Raw genomic sequence first — 20,411 nt, 5'->3', positions numbered from 1 at the left:
GGGCTCATTTTCTGTTGTCCTCAGTGACCTGGGGTTGGACTTGCTCCTCTTCATAATAACCTGATTTTACCTGTGAGAAACGGGACCACAGTGACATGGAGCAATTAAAAGTCCTGCCAGAACGAGGTTCCAGGAGGCTGCAGGATGCTTAAGGGATTGTCATGGAATGGCTGGGGCTGGGAGGGGACCCCAAATCCCACCCAGTGCCAGCCCTGCCATGGCAGGGACACCTCCCACTGTCCCCAGTGCCCAGCCTGGCCTTGGGCACTGCCAGGGATGCAGGGGCAGCCCCAGCTGCTCTGGGCACCCTGTGCCAGGGCCTGCCCACCCTGCCAGGGAACAATTCCTCATTGCCCAGATCCCAGCCAGCCCTGCCCTCTGGCACTGGCAGCCATTCCCTGGGTGCTGTTATCCCTGGGTGCTTCAGCTGCTGCTGCATTTTTAAATTGCTGTATTCCTGGAATTGGCATGAAAAGTGTCTCACATTTCAGGATGCAGAGCTGACCCCAATATCTCCCCTTCCTCTTTAAACTATGTAGACTTTTTTAATAGTTCTCTTAATTATTTGTTGAATGTATTGGAGTAAATAAGGTACTATGATTAGTAGTACGACTATAGTACAACTAGTAGTACAACTGTAATAGTTGTACAATAGTACAGCTATTATAGTTGTACTACTAGTTGTATAATAGTACAACTATTATGATGACTAAAATCTATAAATTCATTTAAGTTTTTTTTACTTATTATGTTAAATTTTATTTATTAAATCAGCTATTTAACTTTTATTATCAACTTTAATTTTTGATACATTTTTGTTGGGATGTTTTTGTAAATAGATTCTGAGTGATTAGATAAAATTTTAATATATATTTATATATATATTATATATATAAATATATAAACATTTTATATAATTTTTTATATATATCTATTATATTACATTACATTATAGGTTGGACTTGATGATCTTAGAGGTCTCTTCCAATCTCACTATTCTTACATTATTTTATATATATCTATATATATAGTATAAATATATATTTATACAATTATAAATAATTTTATTTATAAACTTTAAAAACTAAAAATAGATTTTTTTAGAATTTTTATTTTTTAATCTTCACATCTGTGTGTTAACAAAAGAAAATTCACTTGTGGCCTTGTTTTGTACAAAATCCAAGTGCACCCCATGCAGTGCAGGGTCAGTGTCCCCATGCCCACCTGCATTGTCCCCGTGTCCCTGTGTCCCCAGGCAGTGCAGAGTCAGTCCCCAGGCCCTCCCTGCATTGTCCCCATGTCCCTGTCCCCACAGACAAGCACTGAGCTCCCCAGGCAGTGCAGGGTCAGTGCCCCCATGCCCACCTGCATTGTCCCTGTGTCCCCAGGCCCTTCCTGCATTGTCCCCATGTCCCTGTGTCCCCAGGCAGTGCAGGGCTTTGTCCCCAGTCAGTGCAGGGCTGTGTCCCCAGGCCCTTCCTGCATTGTCCCCATGTCCCTGTGTCCCCAGGCCCTCCCTGCACTGTCCTGTGTCCCTGTTTCCCCAGACAGTGCAGGGGCTGTGTCCCCGGACAGGTCAGGGTCGGTGTCCCCATACCCTCCTGCATTATCCCCATGTCCCTGTGTCCCCAGGCAGTGCAGGGCTGTGTCCCCAGACAGTGCAGGGCTGTGTCCCCAGGCCCACCTGCATTGTCCCTGTGTCCCCAGGCAGTGCAGGGTCAGTGTCCCCATGCCCACCTGCATTGTCCCCATGTCCCTGTCCCCACAGACAAGCACTGAGCTCCCCAGGCAGTGCAGGGTCAGTGTCCCCCATGCCCTCCCTGCATTGTCCCGTGTCCCTGTGTCCCCAGGCAGTGCAGGGCTGTGTCCCCAGGCCCACCTGCATTGTCCCGTGTCCCTGTCCCCACAGACAAGCGCTGAGCGAGGTGACGGCGGCGCTGCGGGAGCGGCTGCACCGCTGGCAGCAGATCGAGCTGCTCTGCGGCTTCCAGATCGTCAACAACCCCGGCATCCCCTCGCTGGCCTCGGCCCTCAACATCGACCCGGGCTGGATGGGCACGCCCCGGCCCAACCCCTCCCACTTCATCATCACCGACGACGTGGATGACCTGGACGAGGAGCTGGTGTCGCCCATGTCCATGCAATGTACGGCAGCCCTGGGAACGGGTGGGGGGCCCTGGGAATGGGGCAATGGGGGCTTCTTGGGAATGGGGGAGCTCCCTGGGAATGGGGGAGCTCCTTGAGAATAGGGGCTCTGAGGGCTCCCTTGGGAATGGGGGAGCTCCTTGGGAATGGAGGCTCTGAGGGCTCCCTTGGGAATGGGGGAGCTCCTTGGGAATGGAGGCTCTGGGGGCTCCCTGGGAATGGGGCTCTGGGGGGTCTCCATGGGAATGGGGGCCCCTGGAAACAGGGGAGCTCCCTGGGAATGGAGGACCTCCCTGGGAATGGGGAAACTCCCTGGGAATGGGGCTCTGGGGGCTCCCTGGGAACAGGGGCTCTGTGTGCAGGGGTTGGGGCTGTGGCACAGAGCAGACCTGGATCTGTAGTTCACCTGTATCAGGAGGGGTTAATTGATCCAAGCTGGGGTTTCCATGCCCAAAGACCACAGTTAGTTCCATCAGGGTCAGAACATCCCTAACAGGCCAGGCCCCACTGCTGGGGTTGTTTGGAAGCCTGGTGATTCCTTTATGACTGGTAATTTAGGAATTGTTAATCATCATTTCACTCTATCTGTGCTTTTCTGGTCAGCTCAGTGATTTAAGCATTTACCAAAAACCCAACCAAAGGCATGGGTAGACATGGCAGTGGGACAGGAAAGGGGATTATCCCCATGTCCCCTTGGCCTGAGCACGTGTTTGGGATTGAAAGGACTCAAAGGTGCCCCTGCTGGGGCCCAGCTGGACCTGCATCCTGCAGCATTCCAGGTGGGAGCAGCCCTCCTCCAGCCTCGGGGAGCTGTTCAACACTCCCTGGAGCCCAGGCTGCCCCAGATCCCAGCTCTGTGCAGGCCTTGGCTCAGCCAGGGACACCTCCTGGCCCTCTTGGTTGGTGACAGAGAGCACCACTCCCAGGGTGGCTGTCCCTGCTCTGCCAAGCCCAGACCCCACAGAGGGAGGGTGAGCATGGATCACCCTGTGCCTGTGAGCCCCCAACTGCTGGAATTAGTGTCACAGGGCTGGGTGGCACTGTCACCTTCTCTGCAGCAGCTGGGAGCCAGCCCTGGCTGCTGTTCCTGCCTGCAGCTGGCCCAGGTCCTGCCTCCTTCTCCCAAAAGGCATTTTCCAAATAATTTCTCCTTCGGTAGAGCAGGGACAGGGGCACAGGAGCAGCACCTGGCAGGGCACAGCTCCCTGATCCAGGCACTGTCATGGAATCATGGAATCACAGAGTGGATTGGCTTGGAAGGACCTTAAATCCCACCCGGTGCCACCCCTGCCATGGTAGGGACACCTCCCACTGTGCCAGGCTGCTCCAAACCCCTGGCCTTGGGCACTGCCAGGGATGCAGGGGCAGCCCCAGCTGCTCTGGGCCACTCTGGACAGTTTAATCCAAGCCAGGGCTGCAGACACGGGGGTACCTGTGTGTTCCCAGGAATGGGGCAGGAATGGGGGTACCTGTGTGTTCCCAGGAATGGGGGTACCTGTGTGTTCCCAGAAGTGGGGGTACCTGTGTGTTCCCAGAAGTGGGGGTACCTGTGTGTTCCCAGGAATGGGGGTATACCTGTGTGTTTCCAGGGCTCTGCAGGAATGGGGGTACCTGTGTGTTCCCAGAAATGGGGGTACCTGTTGTTCCCAGGACTCTGCAGACATGGGGATACCTGGGTGTTCCCAGGAATGGGACAGGAATGGGGGTATCTGTGTGTTCCCAGGAATGGGGGTACCTGTGTGTTCCCAGGAATGGGGGTACCTGTGTGTTCCCAGGGCTCTGCAGACACGGGGGCTGCAGCCACAGTTTGTGGGATCAGCTGTGCTTGGGGCCATTAAAGCTGCAGGGAAGGGAGCCATCCTGCTCCTTTTCATTACCAGTCACCCTCGGAATCAGGACATCTCTGATAAAGCCCTGGCCCAGCCCCAGCTGGGCACTGGTGGCAGGGATGCTTGGACAGTCCCAGGGGACACCTGAGGCCCTGAGCTGGCCCAGCTGTGAGCCTCCAGCCCCAATTTCAGCTTCTTGGCACTTGAGACGCCTTGAGTGAGACATTTCCAGGGAGCACTTCAGTTCCGTCATGCCAGAGGTGGGCAGAGAGCCTGCCCAGCCTCGTGCCCACCTGTGTGCCCAGCCGCTCACCTGCCTGCCCCTCCTCCCTGCAGGTGACACGCAGGTGGCAAGCACTGGGCACTCCAGTTCCCAAAGCAAGGCAGCCTTTCCCTGTAGGATTTCCTTGCTTTGTGTGCAATCCCTGCCTCAGCAGAGCAGTGTTTCTGCTGCCCAGGTGTGGTGTGAGGACTGTGGTGCTTCTCCCAGTAAATCCCATCTCTCTCTCTCTCCTGTTCCCCCTGGCTGCCCCCCAGATGCAGCCTGGCTTTTCGGGCGCAGGTTCAGCGACCGCTCCTCGCTGTCCTCGGAGGATCAGTCCCTCTGGAAATACCCTGGTTTGGTTCTCTTCAGTTTTATTCTCCTGTTTTTATTCTGCCCTCTGGCCTTTTTCTGGACTAAAATACATCCACCAATTTTCCATCTTTCTGGCACGGGAACTAATGAATGTATCTGTCCTCACTGAGCCACCGCCACCTGCACTAACCCCAGGAAGAGTCTGGTGGGATGAAGAAGAATCTCAGCTGCAGCTCCCACGTGCTGCTGGGAGCAGTTGGGGAATCTGGGGATTGGACTCACTCCATTTTACCCCTGAGGTGGAGATGAAGGAGCCAGTGAGGCCAGGAGGAGGTGACAGCATTCCCTGTCCCATCCCTGCCCGCAGGTGCTGCTGGTGCTGTGCTCCCTCAGAATCCCTAAATAAACTGAGCAGGGACACTCTTAGGGGATCCTGAACCTGGGGATGGCACACAGCCTCCAGGCCTTGGCTTCCTTTGGAAACCTCCCCTTCAGAGGGAGACAGAGCAGGTGGATGTGCCAGCCTCGAGCAGGGAGCGCTTTTCCTTGGGATGCTGGGCAGGGAATTTGGGGAATGTTGGTAAAACGGGTGTCTGGAGGGAAGTGGTGGGTCTGGGAAGTGAGGTCCCAGCCCCTGCTCCAGAGCTCATTGCAGGGTAAGTCTTGGAGAACTAGAGCATGAAGGTGGAAGATTGCATTCCTCATTGGGAAATGAGGGGTGGAACACCAGGACAAAATGGGGAATCCTTCAGGAAAAAAGCTTGGCCCAAGGGAAAAAAAAGGTAGCAGAAACCCATCACCCCAGCGAGCTATTCTGCAGTCAGATCCTTGTGAACCCTCCACGATGAGATTCCCAAATTGGAATTGCAGCTCTGGAGCTGACTTTAAAAAATCTTGCAGTAGAATAGATGGTGTAAAATTCCAAGTTCATGGATGGGCACTGTAGGGAGCAAGGAGCAGTGGGAATGACTGGGATTCACCTTGGGGCTGTGGAAACAGCCAAGTTGCCAGAATTATTCCTCTTATTCTTCCTTCCACTGGAAATATGTCCCTGTGGATCTTTCAGTCCTGCCAGAGGAGCCCTGTGTGTCCAGCTGGGATTTTCCAGAGCAGGGATTGCTGGTTCTTCCATTCCCAAAGGAGCTCTCCTCCTCCTCCCTTTCTGAGCTTTCCTGTCTCTGTATTTTTTAACCCATTTGTACATTAATTTCTCATGCACATAAGAAATCCTGAGCAATCCTGAACACCTTATCTCCTGCCAGAGGAGATCACCTTGTGTTGGATGGGGATGCAATAAAGCCAGCTGGGGATGGGGCTGCAGCCCTCCATGGTGGAGGGGAGCATTCCCAAGGCTCCAGGCAGGTGAAGGGGCCTCCCCTGGCTCTGGGAGTGGCCCTGGGGCAGGTGTGGGGCACAGGCAGCTGCTCGGGGGGTGCTGGGCTCCAGTTCCAGCCAGGTGTGACCACAGGGCTGGAGAGATCCCAGGGAGCTTTGCAGGCAGTTCAGGGACTGGTGCTGGAGCTCCAAAGGACATTGCCGTGTTGTTCCCCAAACCAAGGGGAATTGGCAACCACAGGAGAATATTTCTCAGGTTGAGGGGGTCCCTGATCAGTCACAGTGGTCATGGAACAGGCTGGGAGCTCTGGGGCCAGAGTCATCAGTTCGGGCACAGGGGAATCAGGCATGAATCCCAGAAAGTCTGGGTTGGGAGTGACCCTAAATCCACCCAGTGCCACCCCTGCCATGGCAGGGACACCTCCCACTGTCCCCAGTGCCCAGCCTGGCCTTGGGCACTGCCAGGGATGCAGGGGCAGCCCCAGCTGCTCTGGGCACCCTGTGCCAGGGAGCAATTCTTCATTGCCAATATCCTCAACCCCAGTATTTTCAACCAACCAGGGAACTGCCCCTGGATCCCTGGCAGTGCCCAAGGCCAGGCTGGACCCTGGGACAGTGGGAGGTGTGCCTGCCATGGTAGGGCTGGGAAGAGGTGATCTTTAAGGTCCCTCCCAGCCCAATCCCTGGATGATTCCATGCTGCCAGGGCTCTGCTCCTGGTGCTGCCCCTGCACAGTGAACTGAGCAGAACTGAGCTCCGTGAGTGGAGCTTCAGGTGCCAACACTGACCTGCTCACCTGGGGCTCCTGCTTTGGGCTGTGCAGTCCCAGCCCAGGAGCAGGACTGGAGCCATGAGGGCTGTGAGGGTGAATGGCCCTGGAAGTGCCCCGTTCTTGGCTCTCCAGGAGCCGGCTGTGGCTCCAGGTGGGATGAATCACACAGAGCCGCTCTCTGCGTCAGGCAAGATGCTCAGATAAGGTGTTCAGAGGCACCTACATCAGCAATGCTGGAGTTCTCCATGGGCTGGGCATTAATCCAGCATGTTCAGCACCAGCTTAAAGCTGCTTCTGCATTAAACAGGCCTTAACTGCTGGCACGAGGTGCGACAGTGCTGGTGGCATGGGGACAGTGGGATGGTGCTGCTGGGATGGTGTCAGTGGGACTGGGATGGTGGGAAGGTGTCAGTGGGGTGGTGCTGCTGTGGTTGGTGCCAGTGGGATGGGGATGGTGCCAGTGGGGTGGTGCTGCTCTCATTGTGCCAGCGGGCCAGTGCCAGACTTGGTGGAGCTCCATAGGCCGGGCTGGGCTGGGCTGTGCCCTCACTTATTCCTGGTGGAGCTCCACAGGCTGGGCCATGCCCTTGCTCCGTCCTAGCGGAGCTCCACAGGCTGGGCCGTGCCCTCACTCTGTCCTGGTGGAGCTCCACAGGCTGGGCTGGGCTATACCCTCGCTCTCTCCTGTGGAGCTCCACAGGCCGTGCCCTCGCTCTCTCCTGGTGGAGCTCCGCGGGCCATGCCCTCCCCTCACAGTCCCCCCGTGTCGTTGCAGCTCCGGCCTTGCCCAGCACAGTCCGGCAGCGCCTGGTGGAGCCGCAGCACGGCCACGGATCGCAGAGGTTGGTAGAGAGTCTCGTGCCGGGGCAGCCCGAGGCGGGCCCCGTGGCCCCGCTGCGCGCGGGCCGAGTGTCCCTGCGCCGAATGCACAGCCTCACCTCCGGACAGTCCTTCGGCTCCGACCCGCCCGGCTCCAGCCCATCGCCTGCCTCCACCTCCTCCACCTCCTGCTCCTCATCCGCCACCACCGCACCTGCTCCTGCTTGCCATGTCCACCCTATCTATTACCATCACACCACCTCTTATTTCCTCCAGATGGATTCCATCCCCGACCTGCCCCCTCCTGATGTCACCTCTGGAGTTCGCTGTCGCACTGGGAGCTTTGGGTATATTGCTGTTTCTTTTCTAGCTGCCTCCTGCCTGCCGTGCCTCGGAGCTGATGCTTGCTGGGGTGCTCTTTCTCTCACCTTCCTCCTGCCCTTTTCTTTTGGGCCTTTGTTCTGTGATTTATCCACTCTTGTTCTCCCGCTGCTCTCCCGAGCCGCTGGAGCCTCTCAGGAGGATTCCGTGGGCCATCCCCATGCCCAGGAGCTCAGAGGGGTTGTTCCCGAGGTGCTCTGCTGCTGTTTTACTGCAGCTGAGCAAGTGAGAATTCCCAGGTGCTAAGTGTTCCCCGAACAAGGGCATGTGAGGAGGTAGCAGAGCTCATCACCAAACCTGAGCTGATTTGAAGCCTGGACCTCCCTGGGGTCCTCACAAGTGAATTGCAAAGGGAACCTGATGTGTGGGGACCATGAGGTAGGAGCTGGAGAAATCTGGGATGGTTTTCAGAGGTGCTGGAGTGGCAGTTCAGGAATGTGTTCTGGAGTGACTCCCCCTCTGGTCTGTAGGGATGAGGATGGGGTGTTTTGGCCAGGGAATGTCTGAGGAGGGAGCTGGAGCTGCTCCTGTTGGCTTTAGCTTGGTCCCCTTCAGTTGGATCTTTGGTACCTCCCAGGGCCTGGTTATCCTGCATCCCTCAAAGCCAGAGCTGTCCCAGTTCATGGTGCTGGTGACAGGGAGCAGCAGGAATCCTGCCTGGTGCTCCAAGCCCCTGAGAGCCTGGCAGGAGTGCTGTGTGTCCCAAGCACAGGGTCAGGCTCCTGGCGTGGCTGTCACCCCAGTGACATCCCACACATCCTGGTCCCCCGGGGTCAGGGGTGCAGGCAGTCCCGAGGTGTTGTGTCCCTGTGGGGTCCCCCTGGGGCACTGGGATGTGTGCCCGTGGCCTCAGCTGTGCCAGCCCCTGGATGCAGGCAGTGGGGAGGCTGTGATGGGCCAGGGAATCCTGTCCCTGCCAGGTCATTCCATCTCTGCTCCATGCTTTCTCCATGGCAAAGTTAAAACCAGTCTCCTGACCCTCAGTACTGGGAGCAGACTGCTGGGAGAAGGCTGCAAGTCCCTGGGTGAGGCAGAGGAGAGGGGAAATGTCCTTCCACCATCATTTCTCCAGGCAGGGAAACATTCCCAGTCACCACATCTTCACCCATCCCAGCACAATGTCCCGTTATCCTCTTACCTGTGGGTCCCCTGCCCTCAGGTGCTGGGATCTGTCCTGGCCTTGTTCACAGTCTCTGGTTTGGATGTTCCACCCCCTCCCTGCCCCTGTCTCCAAGCTGAGCAGCCCCAGACACATTCTGGAGTCTGGAATACCGAGAGGGAAATTGCTGCACCTGCTCCACAATGGAGAATTAAAGAGCAGCATCTCAGTTAATTCAGTAATGGTTGGTTGGGGATGATGAGAAGCAGTGTAATTAATTAACTCCTACCAGTGGGAGCTCAATTGCAGCTGTCCCAGTTGGACTGGTAAGAGCTGGGAATGCTGCTGGTCCCTGCTTCCATTGCCTCCCTGACTCTGCAGGAGGGAGGGCTCATCCTGGCAGCCTGGGGCTCGTGTCCTGTGTCCAAAACAGCTGTTTAAATGTGATTTATTTCCACTGAGGCCCATGGCATGTGGAATTCCTGCCCAGGACACAGCCTGAGTCCCTGCAGACCCCCTGAGAGTGGCAGAGGGAAACAGGATCCAGTGTGAGGACCCCAGGAAGGGCAGGGGACGGTGCCAGAGGAGGGAATAAGTGGGGCCTGCCCTGGTGAGAGCCCAGCTGGTCACCACTGGGTGCCAGTAGGACTGTCCTGTCCCTGCTCCATGGCAAGGCCAGCCAGTGATGCAGGAGAGGGGACGGAGTCAGAACCTCCCAGCTGGACTTGCTCCAGCTGCACCTCAGCAGGCAGCTCCCCCACCTCATCATCCCTGCTCAGGCCAGCAGCAGGAATGAGGAGCTGGGTGCCCAGGGATGTGGGTTTGTGGTGTGCTGATAACTGTTTTATCCAGCTGCATCACTAGCTGAGCCTGCTTTGATGCACCCCTAAAGCGGCGCTGCCAGGCCGATGGATTGCTGCCCCTCCTTGATACCCCCGCTCCTGGAGGCCTTTCCTTACATCCCTCAGCCTCCTGGGGAGCTCAGAAAGGCCTTCAGGGAGCCACTGCAAGGAGCAGAGCCCCAGAGAGTCCTGGCTCCCTTGGTAGGAGGAAAGTGGCACGCTGGGGCTGCTGGAGCTCTTTAGCCTCTCGCACACCCAGCAGAGGCCAGGCTGGGCAGAGCTCACAGGAGAATCCTCCCTGAGGAGCGAGGCTGGGGATCGCTGTCTCCGGAGTCCTGCTGGGGCTCTCCTGGCAGGGAGCCTCTCCCTCAACTCCTCACTCTCTGCTTCTCTTTTGCAATTGGCTGCAGAGGATCCGGCGCCAATAAGGTCAGAGCGGTTCCGGGCCCGAGGCGGCTGCGGGATCGGGGGTCCCCGGGGGGAGAGGGGCTGGAGGGGCTGCGTGTGCACAGGGGTTTCTGCTGCCAGTGCCTGCCTCAGGTGCATGGAACCCACAGAGATGATGGGAGTGTGGCACCAAATGCCCAGGCCCTCCTCCAACCAGGAAGGGAGGCGGCAGCCAAAGCTCAGGGAAGGGAGAGATCAGGAACCCAGGGAAATGAGTAATTCACAGCTCAAGCAGGGTGGAACGGAGGAAGCTGCTCTTGGGTGTGCGTTGAGGCTGTGCCAAGCTCAGCCCCACAAATTTGGGACTTTGCCTTAAGAAAAGCCTTGCTCCCTGGTGCCACACACACACAGCCCAGCAGCTGAGGGTGCTCTGAGAGACACAGACACAGAGGGACGGGGCAGCCAGGGCTCAAAGCCTTGGTCCCTGGTGCCACAGGCATGGAGCCCAGCAGCTGAGGGTGCTCTCAGAGACACAGACACAGAGGGACAGGGCAGCCAGGGCTCAAAGCCTTGGTCCCTGGTGCCACAGGCATGGAGCCCAGCAGCTGAGGGTACTCTGAGAGACATACACAGGGAGATGGGGCAGCCAGGGCTCAAAGCCTTGGTCCCTGGTGCCTCACACACACAGCCCAGCAGCTGAGGGTGCTCTCAGAGCCAGACACAGGGGGACGGGGCAGCCAGGCCTCTGTGGCTGCTGCAGCACACCCAGGGCAGCTCCTGGGCCGTGCTGGGCTGCTCCCCAGCGGGAACACCCAGAGAAATCCCTCGTGGGCTGCAGGGCTGGGGGAAAATAGGTGTTTGTTCTCCATCCTCCTGCTGCTCCTCCCCTGCTCCTCCTCCACTCCCAGGCTTCCTGTACTCCAGGCTTTCCTTTTCCATGCTTTGCTCTCTGCTTCTTTTGTCCACCATCCCCATCTCCTCACCCTCCCTCCCTCCTGGCTCGGGTGGATCCTGGTGGGGTGGGAGGGAGCCAGGAGGAAGCAGATCCATCCTGCCTCAGGCAGGGTCACTCTGGAGGTGCTGGGGTGCCTGGATCCATGGAAAAGAGCAGGGAGTGCTGCTGGCATGGAGGAAAGCTCGGGATCCCAGGTAATTCCCTGTCCAGTTGCTGCTCTGTGGTTTCCAGGAGGGATGAGCTGTCAGGGGCTCCTGCTGCTCCACAAAAACACTTCCTCTGATCCCTGCCTGGGATCCCATCAAAGGCCACTGTCCTGAGATAGCTTTTCCTCTTGAAAGTGTGCTGGAACAGTTCAGGAGCATAATCCTCATGGAAATCAGTGGGATATAGGCCAGGCCTTGCTGAGCCTCATCTGGGATGCTGGCAGTATCCTGGGAATGCTCTTTCCTCCCTGTTGTCCTGGCATGGACTCAGGAGTGTCCACTCCTCTTGCTGTGAGTGTGATCCCAGGAATCCTGTCCCTGCTGTTGGGCACTTCCTTGTGGGAACCACCAGGAAAAGGCTCATTTGAGGCTGAAGAAAATCCCAGAAGTTCCTGGTCGTTGGTGTTCAGCTCCCAAAATCAGCCTGTGGGTGCTCCAGTAGGAATGCAGCAGGTCCCTGTGCCAGGTGTCCCTTGGATTGTCCCTGCTGTGGTGGCTGTGCCCTGTGTGCCAGGATGTCCCCAGAGCCTGGCATGGCAGGGTGGGCACTGCAGCTGCTCTGGTGGGTGCTGCAGTCACCAGCTCTTTCCTGTGTCCTTCAGGAATATTGTCCTGCCTTACAGCTGGAGGGATTGTGTAGAGCAGAGCAGGAATATCTGGGAATTGTGTGCTCTTGGACATCAGCTCCTTCAGCCCCCCTGGATGAGCCCAGAGGGATGAGCTGGGGCTCCCAGGAGGTGGAACCCATGTGGTGCCCCCACTCCAGGGTGAGGATCCCAGAGAACAGCCAGCCCAGGATGGGGGACACGGACCCTGTGCTGCAGCCAGAGCGGCCCCAGGAGGGGACACGGTGGCCCTGGTGTCCCCGAGGCCCTGCCCACTCCTGCAGTGTGCGAGCAGCTGTCCTGGGATCAGGTTCCCACTCTGCTCTCCAGACAGAAGAGCCTCGTGGAGCTCCCATGGCTCCCATCTGCTGTTGTCCTTTGCTGCACCCGCTGCCAGCGCTGCTTTGGTCCCTGCTGCGCTGAAACCTGCCAGGCCTGCAGGAGAGGGAGCAGCTCCACGGAGCCCAGCAGGGAGCACTCACCCTCCCCACACAGCCTTGGAGTCTCCTCGGTCTGAAGGAAATCCATTTTCTCCTGTATTTGCTGCCCTCTTGCTGTTAGAAAGGATTTCTACCACAGACCCTGACCCGGATCTCTCTTTCTCTGTGGGACTGTGGCAGCCAGAAGGGACGGGCTGGATTTCTGGATTTCATGGAGAAGAAGATTCCCCGGTGGAGCTGGGGCACTGCCTGTGAAGGGAGCGGGTGTTGCTGAGCCCCCATCCCCAGCCAGGGCACACAGGGCCCCTCAGGGCTCTCCCACCCCCTCAGTGACTCCAGGGTTGGCCCTGCATTCCTGCCAGGATCCCATCCTGCCTGGCTCTGACTGTGGCTCTGCCCAGCACCATTCCTGTGCCCACCTTCTGCCCCACAGCCTGGCTCCTTCTCCAGCCCTCCTGGGACCCAGCACCGGCCCCTCCCGGCCTGGTGCCAGCCCCTGCAGCCAAAGGCTGCTTTGTTCTCCGGGAAAGGGGCACCTTCCAGGGATTTATGAAGCTCACAAGTGGAACTGGGTGTTCTCAGCAAGGGCTCAGCATGTGCAGGTGAGGGCTTCTGCCACCTTCCCTGGGAGAGGAGTGTTCAGGCAGGAGTTCCAGCAGGAATTCTCCTTTACAGGTGTGGTAAGCCACGAGTAGAAACATTTGGGAAGGGCAGGAGATTCCCAAATTCCCTGAAGGGGCTGGAGGCTGCCATGGCAGTGACACCCTGTCTGCAGGCACTGGTAGCATCCCCAGGTGTCCCAGCCCAGGGCTGTGGGTGTGTCCCCGTTTTGGGGGTCAGCTCCAACACCCCAAGTTCAGCCCCACTGTGTTCCATGGCTACTGCTGCTCCCCAGTTAGCCCAGTGATCCCAGTTACCCCAGTTACTGCAGTTCCCCCAGTGACAGCCGTGGGCCATCGGCTGTGACAGTGACCTCCTGCAGTATCCCCTGGTGGCCCTGGGAGCTGGGTGGCCCCACACATGTGATGATGGCACTCGTGTCCCTCGGAGGGCTCCAGCTGCCCACTCAGAACCCCTGGGATCCCACCCCACTGGACTGTTCCCTTCTCCCAGCAGCTCACCCGGGATGTGGCTCGCACACCGGCCAGGCTGGGCTCCAGCAAGGACAAGGACAATGCCAGCCGTGCCCAGGGCTCCTTGCTGCTGGGCAGGAGGAGAGCTGAGGTGTCTGCACAGCTGGGTACCTCCAGCAGATCCAGGGCGGAATGCCAGCCACCCACAGGATCCCCTTTTCCTCTCTGTGTTCTCCGGAGCTGCTGAAGGAGGGCCCGGCTGTATTCTGTGGATTCTGTTAAAGGAATGCTCTTGTTCCAGCACAAGGAGAAGGTTCTGGGCCTGTCCCAGCACAGGCAGGACTCCAGTGTGGGCCAGCACTTGGTGGAGAGCATGGGGAGGCCAGGCTGGAGCCAGTGCTGGGAAACGTCATCAGGGACAGGGATGCAGGGCAGGGACAGGGGGATCCAGGGCATGGACAGGGATGCAGGGCAGGGACAGGGATCCAGGGACAGGGATCCAGGGACAGGGATCCCAGGCAGGGACAGGGATGCAGGGCAGCCCCAGGCTGGCAGTGACACGGAGCTGGTGCTGTGGGCACACCCTGCAGGGAAGGGATGGGGCATCCAGAGGCACCTGGGCAGGCTGGAGAGCTGGGACCGTGCCAGCCTCGTGCAGCTCAGCAGGACCAAGGGCAAGGCCTGCAGCTGGCTGGGGGCAATGCCAGCACAAACACAGCCTGGGGAGAATGGACTGGGAGCAGCCCTGGGAGAAGGAGCTGGGGATTGGTGGGAGAAGCTCCACAGGCCTGGGCCATGAGCACTGGGATCTGAAATCCCTGTGCCTGGGCTGATCCCACAGGGTGGGCAGCAGGAAAGGGACTGCGATTGTGTCCCTGTGCCCCTCAGGTGATTTCCCACCTGCAGAGCTGCCCCAGCCCAGGGAGGAGCTGGAGCTGCTGCAGAGCCCAGAGGAGGCTCCAGGATGGGCAGAGGGATGGAGCAGCTCTGCTGGCAGGAAAGGCTGGCACAGCTGGCATTGCTCACCTGCACAGGAGAAGCTCTGGGCTGAGCTCAGGACGGCCTTGCAGGGCCTGGAGGAGCCCCAGCAAAGCTGGAGAGAGACAATTGCCAGGGGATGCAGGGACAGCACACAGGGAATGGCCTTGAACTGAAAAATTACAGGTTTAGATCAGATATTAGGAACAATTTTCTCCCTGAGAGGGTGGGGAGGCCTTGGAGAATTCCCAGAGCAGCTGGGGCTGCCCCTGCATCCCTGGCAGTGCCCAAGGCCAGGCTGGACACTGGGGACAGTGGGAGGTGTCCCTGCCATGGCAGGGGGGGCAATGGATGATCCTCCCGGTTCCTTCTCACCCAAACCTTGGATTCCTGAACATCTCTGCAGTTCTCCCTGGATGTCTCCAGCTCTGTTGAGGGGGTTTTCCCTCGTCTTGCTGGACTCTTTGGCTGCCTCCAGGCTGATGGTGATGCTGCTGTAGGAGATGATTTGGGTGCTCTGTGCAGTGCCAGGCAGGTTTGGTGAGACATGTGCCGGGGTCTGTGCCAGGAACAGAGATCAGGGGAGCTCTAGGGCGAGGGACAGGTCAGCACCTCCCACTTCTTCCCACCCCCTCTCGCTTCTCTTCCCCTGCTCCTTTCCTTTCCATTGCCTCCCATTCCGCTGCTCCCTCCTGTGCGTGGGCAGGGCCGGGGTCCCTCACCCATCCCCTGCCGGGGGGCAGCTCTGGGGTCCGTGGGCAGCACTGGAGCCCCCGGTTTGGCTGTCTGGGCACGCTGGCACCTGCACAGGGGCCCCGGGGAGGAGCGAGCTGTGACTTGTCATTTCCCTCGTGCTCCTGCCTCCCACTCTGCAGAGGGGCTCCGGAGCCCCGTGGGCCGTCACCGGTAGGCACAGGCTGGGCACAAACCTCGTGCAGCGGCGGGGCTGGGCATGGCTTCGTGTGGGCATGGCCAAGCTCCAATTCCTCCCGCCAGGATTGGAGCTTGGCACCGGCTGAGCCGGGCATGGGGCACGGGCGGAGGCTCGGGGGGCGTGGGCACACACGGATGGGGCAGCGGCTGAGGGACCCGCGGGGAATCTGGGGGGACATCGGGCATGGGGGGAGCTGGGATCCATGGGGAGGGATGGATCCCATCACACACTGAGGGATCCCCTGGGATCCATGGGGAGGGATGGATCCCATCACACACTGAGGGATCCCCTGTATGCATGGGGAGGGATGGATCCCATCACACACTGAGGGATCCCCTGGGATCCATGGGGAGGGATGGATCCCATCACACACTGAGGGATCCCCTGTATCCATGGGGAGGGATGGATCCCATCACACACTGAGGGATCCCCTGTATGCATGGGGAGGGATGGATCCCATCACACACTGAGGGATCCATGGGGAGGGATGGGTCCCATCCTGGACTGGGGTATCCCCTCGGATCCATGGGGAGGGGGGATCCCATCCTGGACTGAGGGATCCCCTGTATCCATGGGGAGGGGTGGATCCTAGCTCAGACCGAGGGATGCCCAGAGATCCCTGGGGAGGATGGATCCTGTCCTAGAATGAGGGATCTCCTTCGGATCCATGGGGAGGGATGGGTCCCATCACAGACTGAGGGATCCCCTGGGATCCATGGGGGGGATTGAACCTCCATTCCTGTTCCATGGCCTCACTCCCTCGAGCTGCTCGAGGTGAGCCCCCACCCGGGGATCCCCGACCCTGGGGCATAGAGAGGGGCCGAGCCGGGGCCTGGCGGGCAGGGGCTCAGTGCCAGCCCCTCTGGGCTGGGCGGGCAGGGGCTCAGGGGCTCAGTGCCAGCCCCTCGGGGTCACTGGGTGCCCTCAGCCGCTGCTGCCATCCGTGTGTGCGGGGCCGGGCCGGGCCGGGCGGGCACTGACCGCTCTCTCCCGCGCTCTCCACCGCAGAGATTTAACTCGCTGCGACTCCGACTCCTCCATCCCGCACCTGAGCGACCACCAGCGTATCCCCAGCTCGGCGCCCAAGCTGCTGGCTGCCCGGCCCACGCTGCTGACCAGGTCCATGGAGGAGGCTGTCCCCGCGCCCCCGGGCCCCGGCGCGCCCACGCCCAACGGCGGCAGCCGGCACGGGGAGCCCTCCGCCCTGGCGGCCTTGCAGGAGCGGCTGCCCGAGAGCCCCATGGCGATGAAGAAGATGATGACGGTGAACCACGGCATGGAGAAGTCCTCCAGCCTAGGGGAGATCAGCCACCACCCGACGGGCGGCAAGCCCAGCCACTCGGATTCGTCCCGGTCGCACAGCCCCAGCTCCACCGACCCCGACACCCCCTCCCCCATCTCTGACTGCCGGCCCAGCGGCGCCAGGAACACCCGCATCCCGCAGCTGGCCGCCAAGAAGAGCCCGGGGGACGAGGACAGCAGCCTGACGGGCGACGAGGTTGACCTCGGCCAGAGCAAGAAAAAGTTCCCCCTAAAGATCTTCAAGAAGCCCAAGAAGTAGGGGGGGAGCCCCCCGGACGCGTCCCGCCGGGCCCGGGGCCGGCCGTGCACCGGGAACGCAGCGCGGCCCCGGCTCCCTCCGCTCCGCGAGTCACCCCGGCGCCGGCACGGGAGGAGCTATTTAAACTTATTTATTTCCTCATCTCCGAGACGAGAAGCGCGACGCCGCCGGCTCCCCGCGAGAAGAGCCGCCCCTGCCCTCCCTCCGACCGCTGCGGTCCCGGCTTTGCTGTGCATGGCTTCCAGTTACTCCTGCTCTGCTCAGCCACGCGGCCTTTGGGTTTGGTTTCAATGTGGTTTTATTTTTTTTTTTTAATTTTATTTTTTATTATTGTTATTGTTTTCCTGCCTCCTCCTACTTTTGCACAGGCTGAGGGCGGGCCGGGGCCGCTCGGCGCTGCCCCCGGGGTGGCTCCGCTCGCAGCGGTTCTCTCTCCCTCATTGCTCCGAGTCACTTTCCCAGCCTGGCTGCGCCCCTGGCAAGGGGGTCCCGTCCCGAGCAGCTCTCGCTACGCAGGAGCAGGGGAGGACTCTGCCCTTGCCGCCGGTACTTGTGTGCTCCCGGTGCCGCCGGGGGCCGCGGGGACGGGGCTGTCCCCGCACTGCCCTGCCCGGTGCCCGGGGAGGTCGGGACACGGGGCAGGGACACGCCTGGCCCGGCTGTGCTTCCCCGGTGCCCTGCACTGCTCCAAACCCACCGTGCCCGGGACCCGGCTGGGGACCCTGGTGACAGGGACAGGGAGGGAACCACCCGGACAGTGAGGGATGGGCCCTGGTGACAGGGATAGTGAGGGAAGGAGGTCCCGAGGGGTGTGGGTGCAGAGCCAGGTCCAGCTGCCACATCCACATGGAGAGAAGGCTCCCGGGAGCAGGGCCTGTCCCCTGACCCGTGTCCCCTGTCGTGGCTGGGCAGGGCCAGAGGGAGGGACCAGGACACAGCAGGGCTGTCCAGGGCAGGGGCCAGGCTGTGCCTGGGGGGCAGGACCATGACAGAGTCCTCCCCTGGGGCAGGCCGGGCGCTGAGGGCTCTGTGCCCCCCGAGGGACGCAGGAGGCTCACACAGGCAGTGTCCCCCTTGCCCTGACACACCGGGCTGTCCCTGGCTGTGCCAGCCTGCCCCGGGGCTCAGTCCATCCTGAGCCGCTCCCAGGGGCTCTCCCATTCTCCCTCGGCACATTGGGGGTCACACCCTGCTGCTCACAGCGCCCAGCACAGCCCCAGCCACTGCGGGGTCCCCACTGAGGGCAGCAGCTGTGGCTGAGCCCACTCCTTGCGAGGGCCGAGCCTGGCCCGAGGGATGAGCTCTGCTCCATCCCTGAGTCTGAGCACTGAGGGATGAGCTCTGCCCCATCCCTGGGTCTGAGCACTGAGGGATGAGCTCTGCCCCATCCCTGGGCTCTGCTCCACCCCGAGGGATGAGCCCTGCTCCATCCCTGGGTCTGAGCACCTCGGGGTGAGCCCTGCCCCATCCCTGGGCCCTGCCCCATCCCTTGCTCCCCTCTCCCAACTCCTCCAGGAGCATCCCCCAGCCCCGGGGCTGCCAGGGGAACCCCCAAGCCCCCTCTCACCCCACTCGAGAGGGCTCCCTGGCACCACAGGACTCCCCAGCCCGGGGTCCCTGTCCTCAGCCCCCTCTCTGTCCCCAGACCACCGTCCCACACGTGCTTGGGGTGGGTGGGGGCTGCTTGTGCCGAGGCAGAGGAGGATGCACGATGGGGGAAGGAGGAAGAAGAGGCCGAGAGCCCCCGGGGCCTTGCTTTATGCCAGAGTAATATATTTGTGTCTTGACAATTCAGGAAGGGCTACAAAGGTGTTTTATGTTCCGTAGGCGGGAGTTAAACGATTTCACTGTTGCTTTGGGATAAGTGAAAAATTCCTCTCAATGACTTTTAAGTGCCTGCATTTCCCTGGGGATGGGGGAAACGCTCTCGGCCCCACAACAGGGGCTGCTGCCTGGGCATCCCGATTCCATGGGCACCCTGATCCGTGGGCACCGCAATCCGTGGGCACCCCCGTTTATGGGTACTCTGATCTGTGGGCACCCCGATTTATGGGTACCCCAATATGTGGGTAACCTGATTTATGGGCACCCCGATTTATTGGCTCCCTGATTTGTGGGCACCTCAATTTACGGGCACCCTGATTTATGGGTACCCCAATCTGTGAGCACCCTGATTTATTGGCTCCCTGATCTGTGGGCACCCCGATCTGTGGGCACCCTGATTTGTGGGCACCTCAGTTTTTGGGCACCCTGATGTATGGGTACCCCAATCTGTGGGCACCTCAATTTATTGGCACCCTGATTTATGGGCACCCCAATTTGTGGGCACCCTGCATTCACGGGCAGGGCCCCTGGGAGCGGGGCCAGGGGGGTCGGGGCCAGAGCTGCTTGTGGTGGCAGAGACCTGTGGATGCTTCTGGAGAAGGGGTTGGGGATCCACCAAACGGCAACTGTTGACACATCTGCCAACTCTTGATTTAAGGTGGTTTTTGTTTTTTGTCATTTCATAAAACTTTTCAATCCAATAAAGCATGTAGTCTATTTTACGAGCCCATGGCTGCTGCTTTTTTCTTGCAGCCCTTGCCAGGCTTCCAGCACAGTGGGGTTGGGACCCTGTGCCTGCTGGGGATGTGTTCCTGGCCAGGTCAGTGGGGACAGAGGGACACCCTGGCTGCCCCCTGCACCAGGGCCCTGCCATTGTCCTCTGCCGTGGGAATTGGATCCACAGGCACAGTGGATCCACCCCGGGGACCTCCTGGCACTGTCACTGCCATGGGGACACTGCTGACAGCTGGGACAGGGACAGCCACCCCCAATCTGCTTCAGGAGGTGGGGAGCTCCGTGGGCAGCAGCTCACAGAATCCCAGAATGACCAGGTTGGGAGAGACCTCCAAGACCATCGAGTCCAGCCCAGCCCCAACTGAACCCTGGCCCCCAGTGCCACATCCAGGCTTTGTTAAACACACCCAGGGATGGGGACTCCACCACCACCCCGGGCAGCCATTCCAGAACTTTCTCACCCTGGCTGGAAAAACCTTTTCCCTGCTCTCCAGCCTGTATTTCCCTTGGTGCAGCTCGAGGCTGTGTGCTCTGGGTGTGTCAGTGCTGCTGCAGACAGAGCCCAGCCCCAGGTGAGCACAGGCCCCTTTCAGGAGCTGTGCAGAGCGATGGGGGCAGCCCTGAGTCTCCTTTTCTGCAGGCCGAGCCCCCCCAGCTCCCTCAGGGCTTCCTCACAGGGTTTGTGTTCCCTCTCCAGCCTCGCTGGCCCCTCTGGACGTGCTCAGTGTCCCAAGGTCCTTCCCAAACTGAGGGGCCAGAGCTGAGTCCTGCTCCCAGGGTGCCCCTGAGTCACCTCTGAGGGGCAGGACGTGCCCAAGACAAACAGTGAAACACACACTGGCATCTCTGGGTGGCATCAGCCGGGCTGGGGGATGGCGATGGCACAGGGACAGCAGCCGCAGAAATGCCACAGG

The 20,411-nt window shown here is 59.8% G+C and overlaps 1 protein-coding gene across 13 annotated transcripts in view; it reads left to right on the top strand.

The window, feature by feature from the left end:
• Positions 1 to 19,487, top strand: part of STIM1 (stromal interaction molecule 1) — a 73,237-nt gene extending 53,750 nt beyond the window's left edge. For 2 of the 13 annotated variants that reach the window (XM_074533345.1, XM_074533367.1), the window contains exons 10-13: positions 1,910 to 2,145; positions 4,512 to 4,592; positions 7,434 to 7,824; positions 16,386 to 19,487. In XM_074533345.1, coding sequence (XP_074389446.1) covers positions 1,910 to 2,145; positions 4,512 to 4,592; positions 7,434 to 7,824; positions 16,386 to 16,938 — 1,261 coding nt within the window. In that variant the 3' untranslated portion in view covers positions 16,939 to 19,487. The other 11 variants (XM_074533370.1, XM_074533375.1, XM_074533364.1 and 8 more) reach the window with 11 other exon arrangements.
• Positions 19,488 to 20,411: the final 924 nt, after the last annotated feature.

The sequence above is a fragment of the Zonotrichia albicollis genome, chromosome 2 (genome assembly GCF_047830755.1).
Source record: "Zonotrichia albicollis isolate bZonAlb1 chromosome 2, bZonAlb1.hap1, whole genome shotgun sequence".
Lineage (NCBI taxonomy): Eukaryota > Metazoa > Chordata > Aves > Passeriformes > Passerellidae > Zonotrichia > Zonotrichia albicollis.
This window is presented reverse-complemented; position numbering and strand designations above follow the sequence as displayed.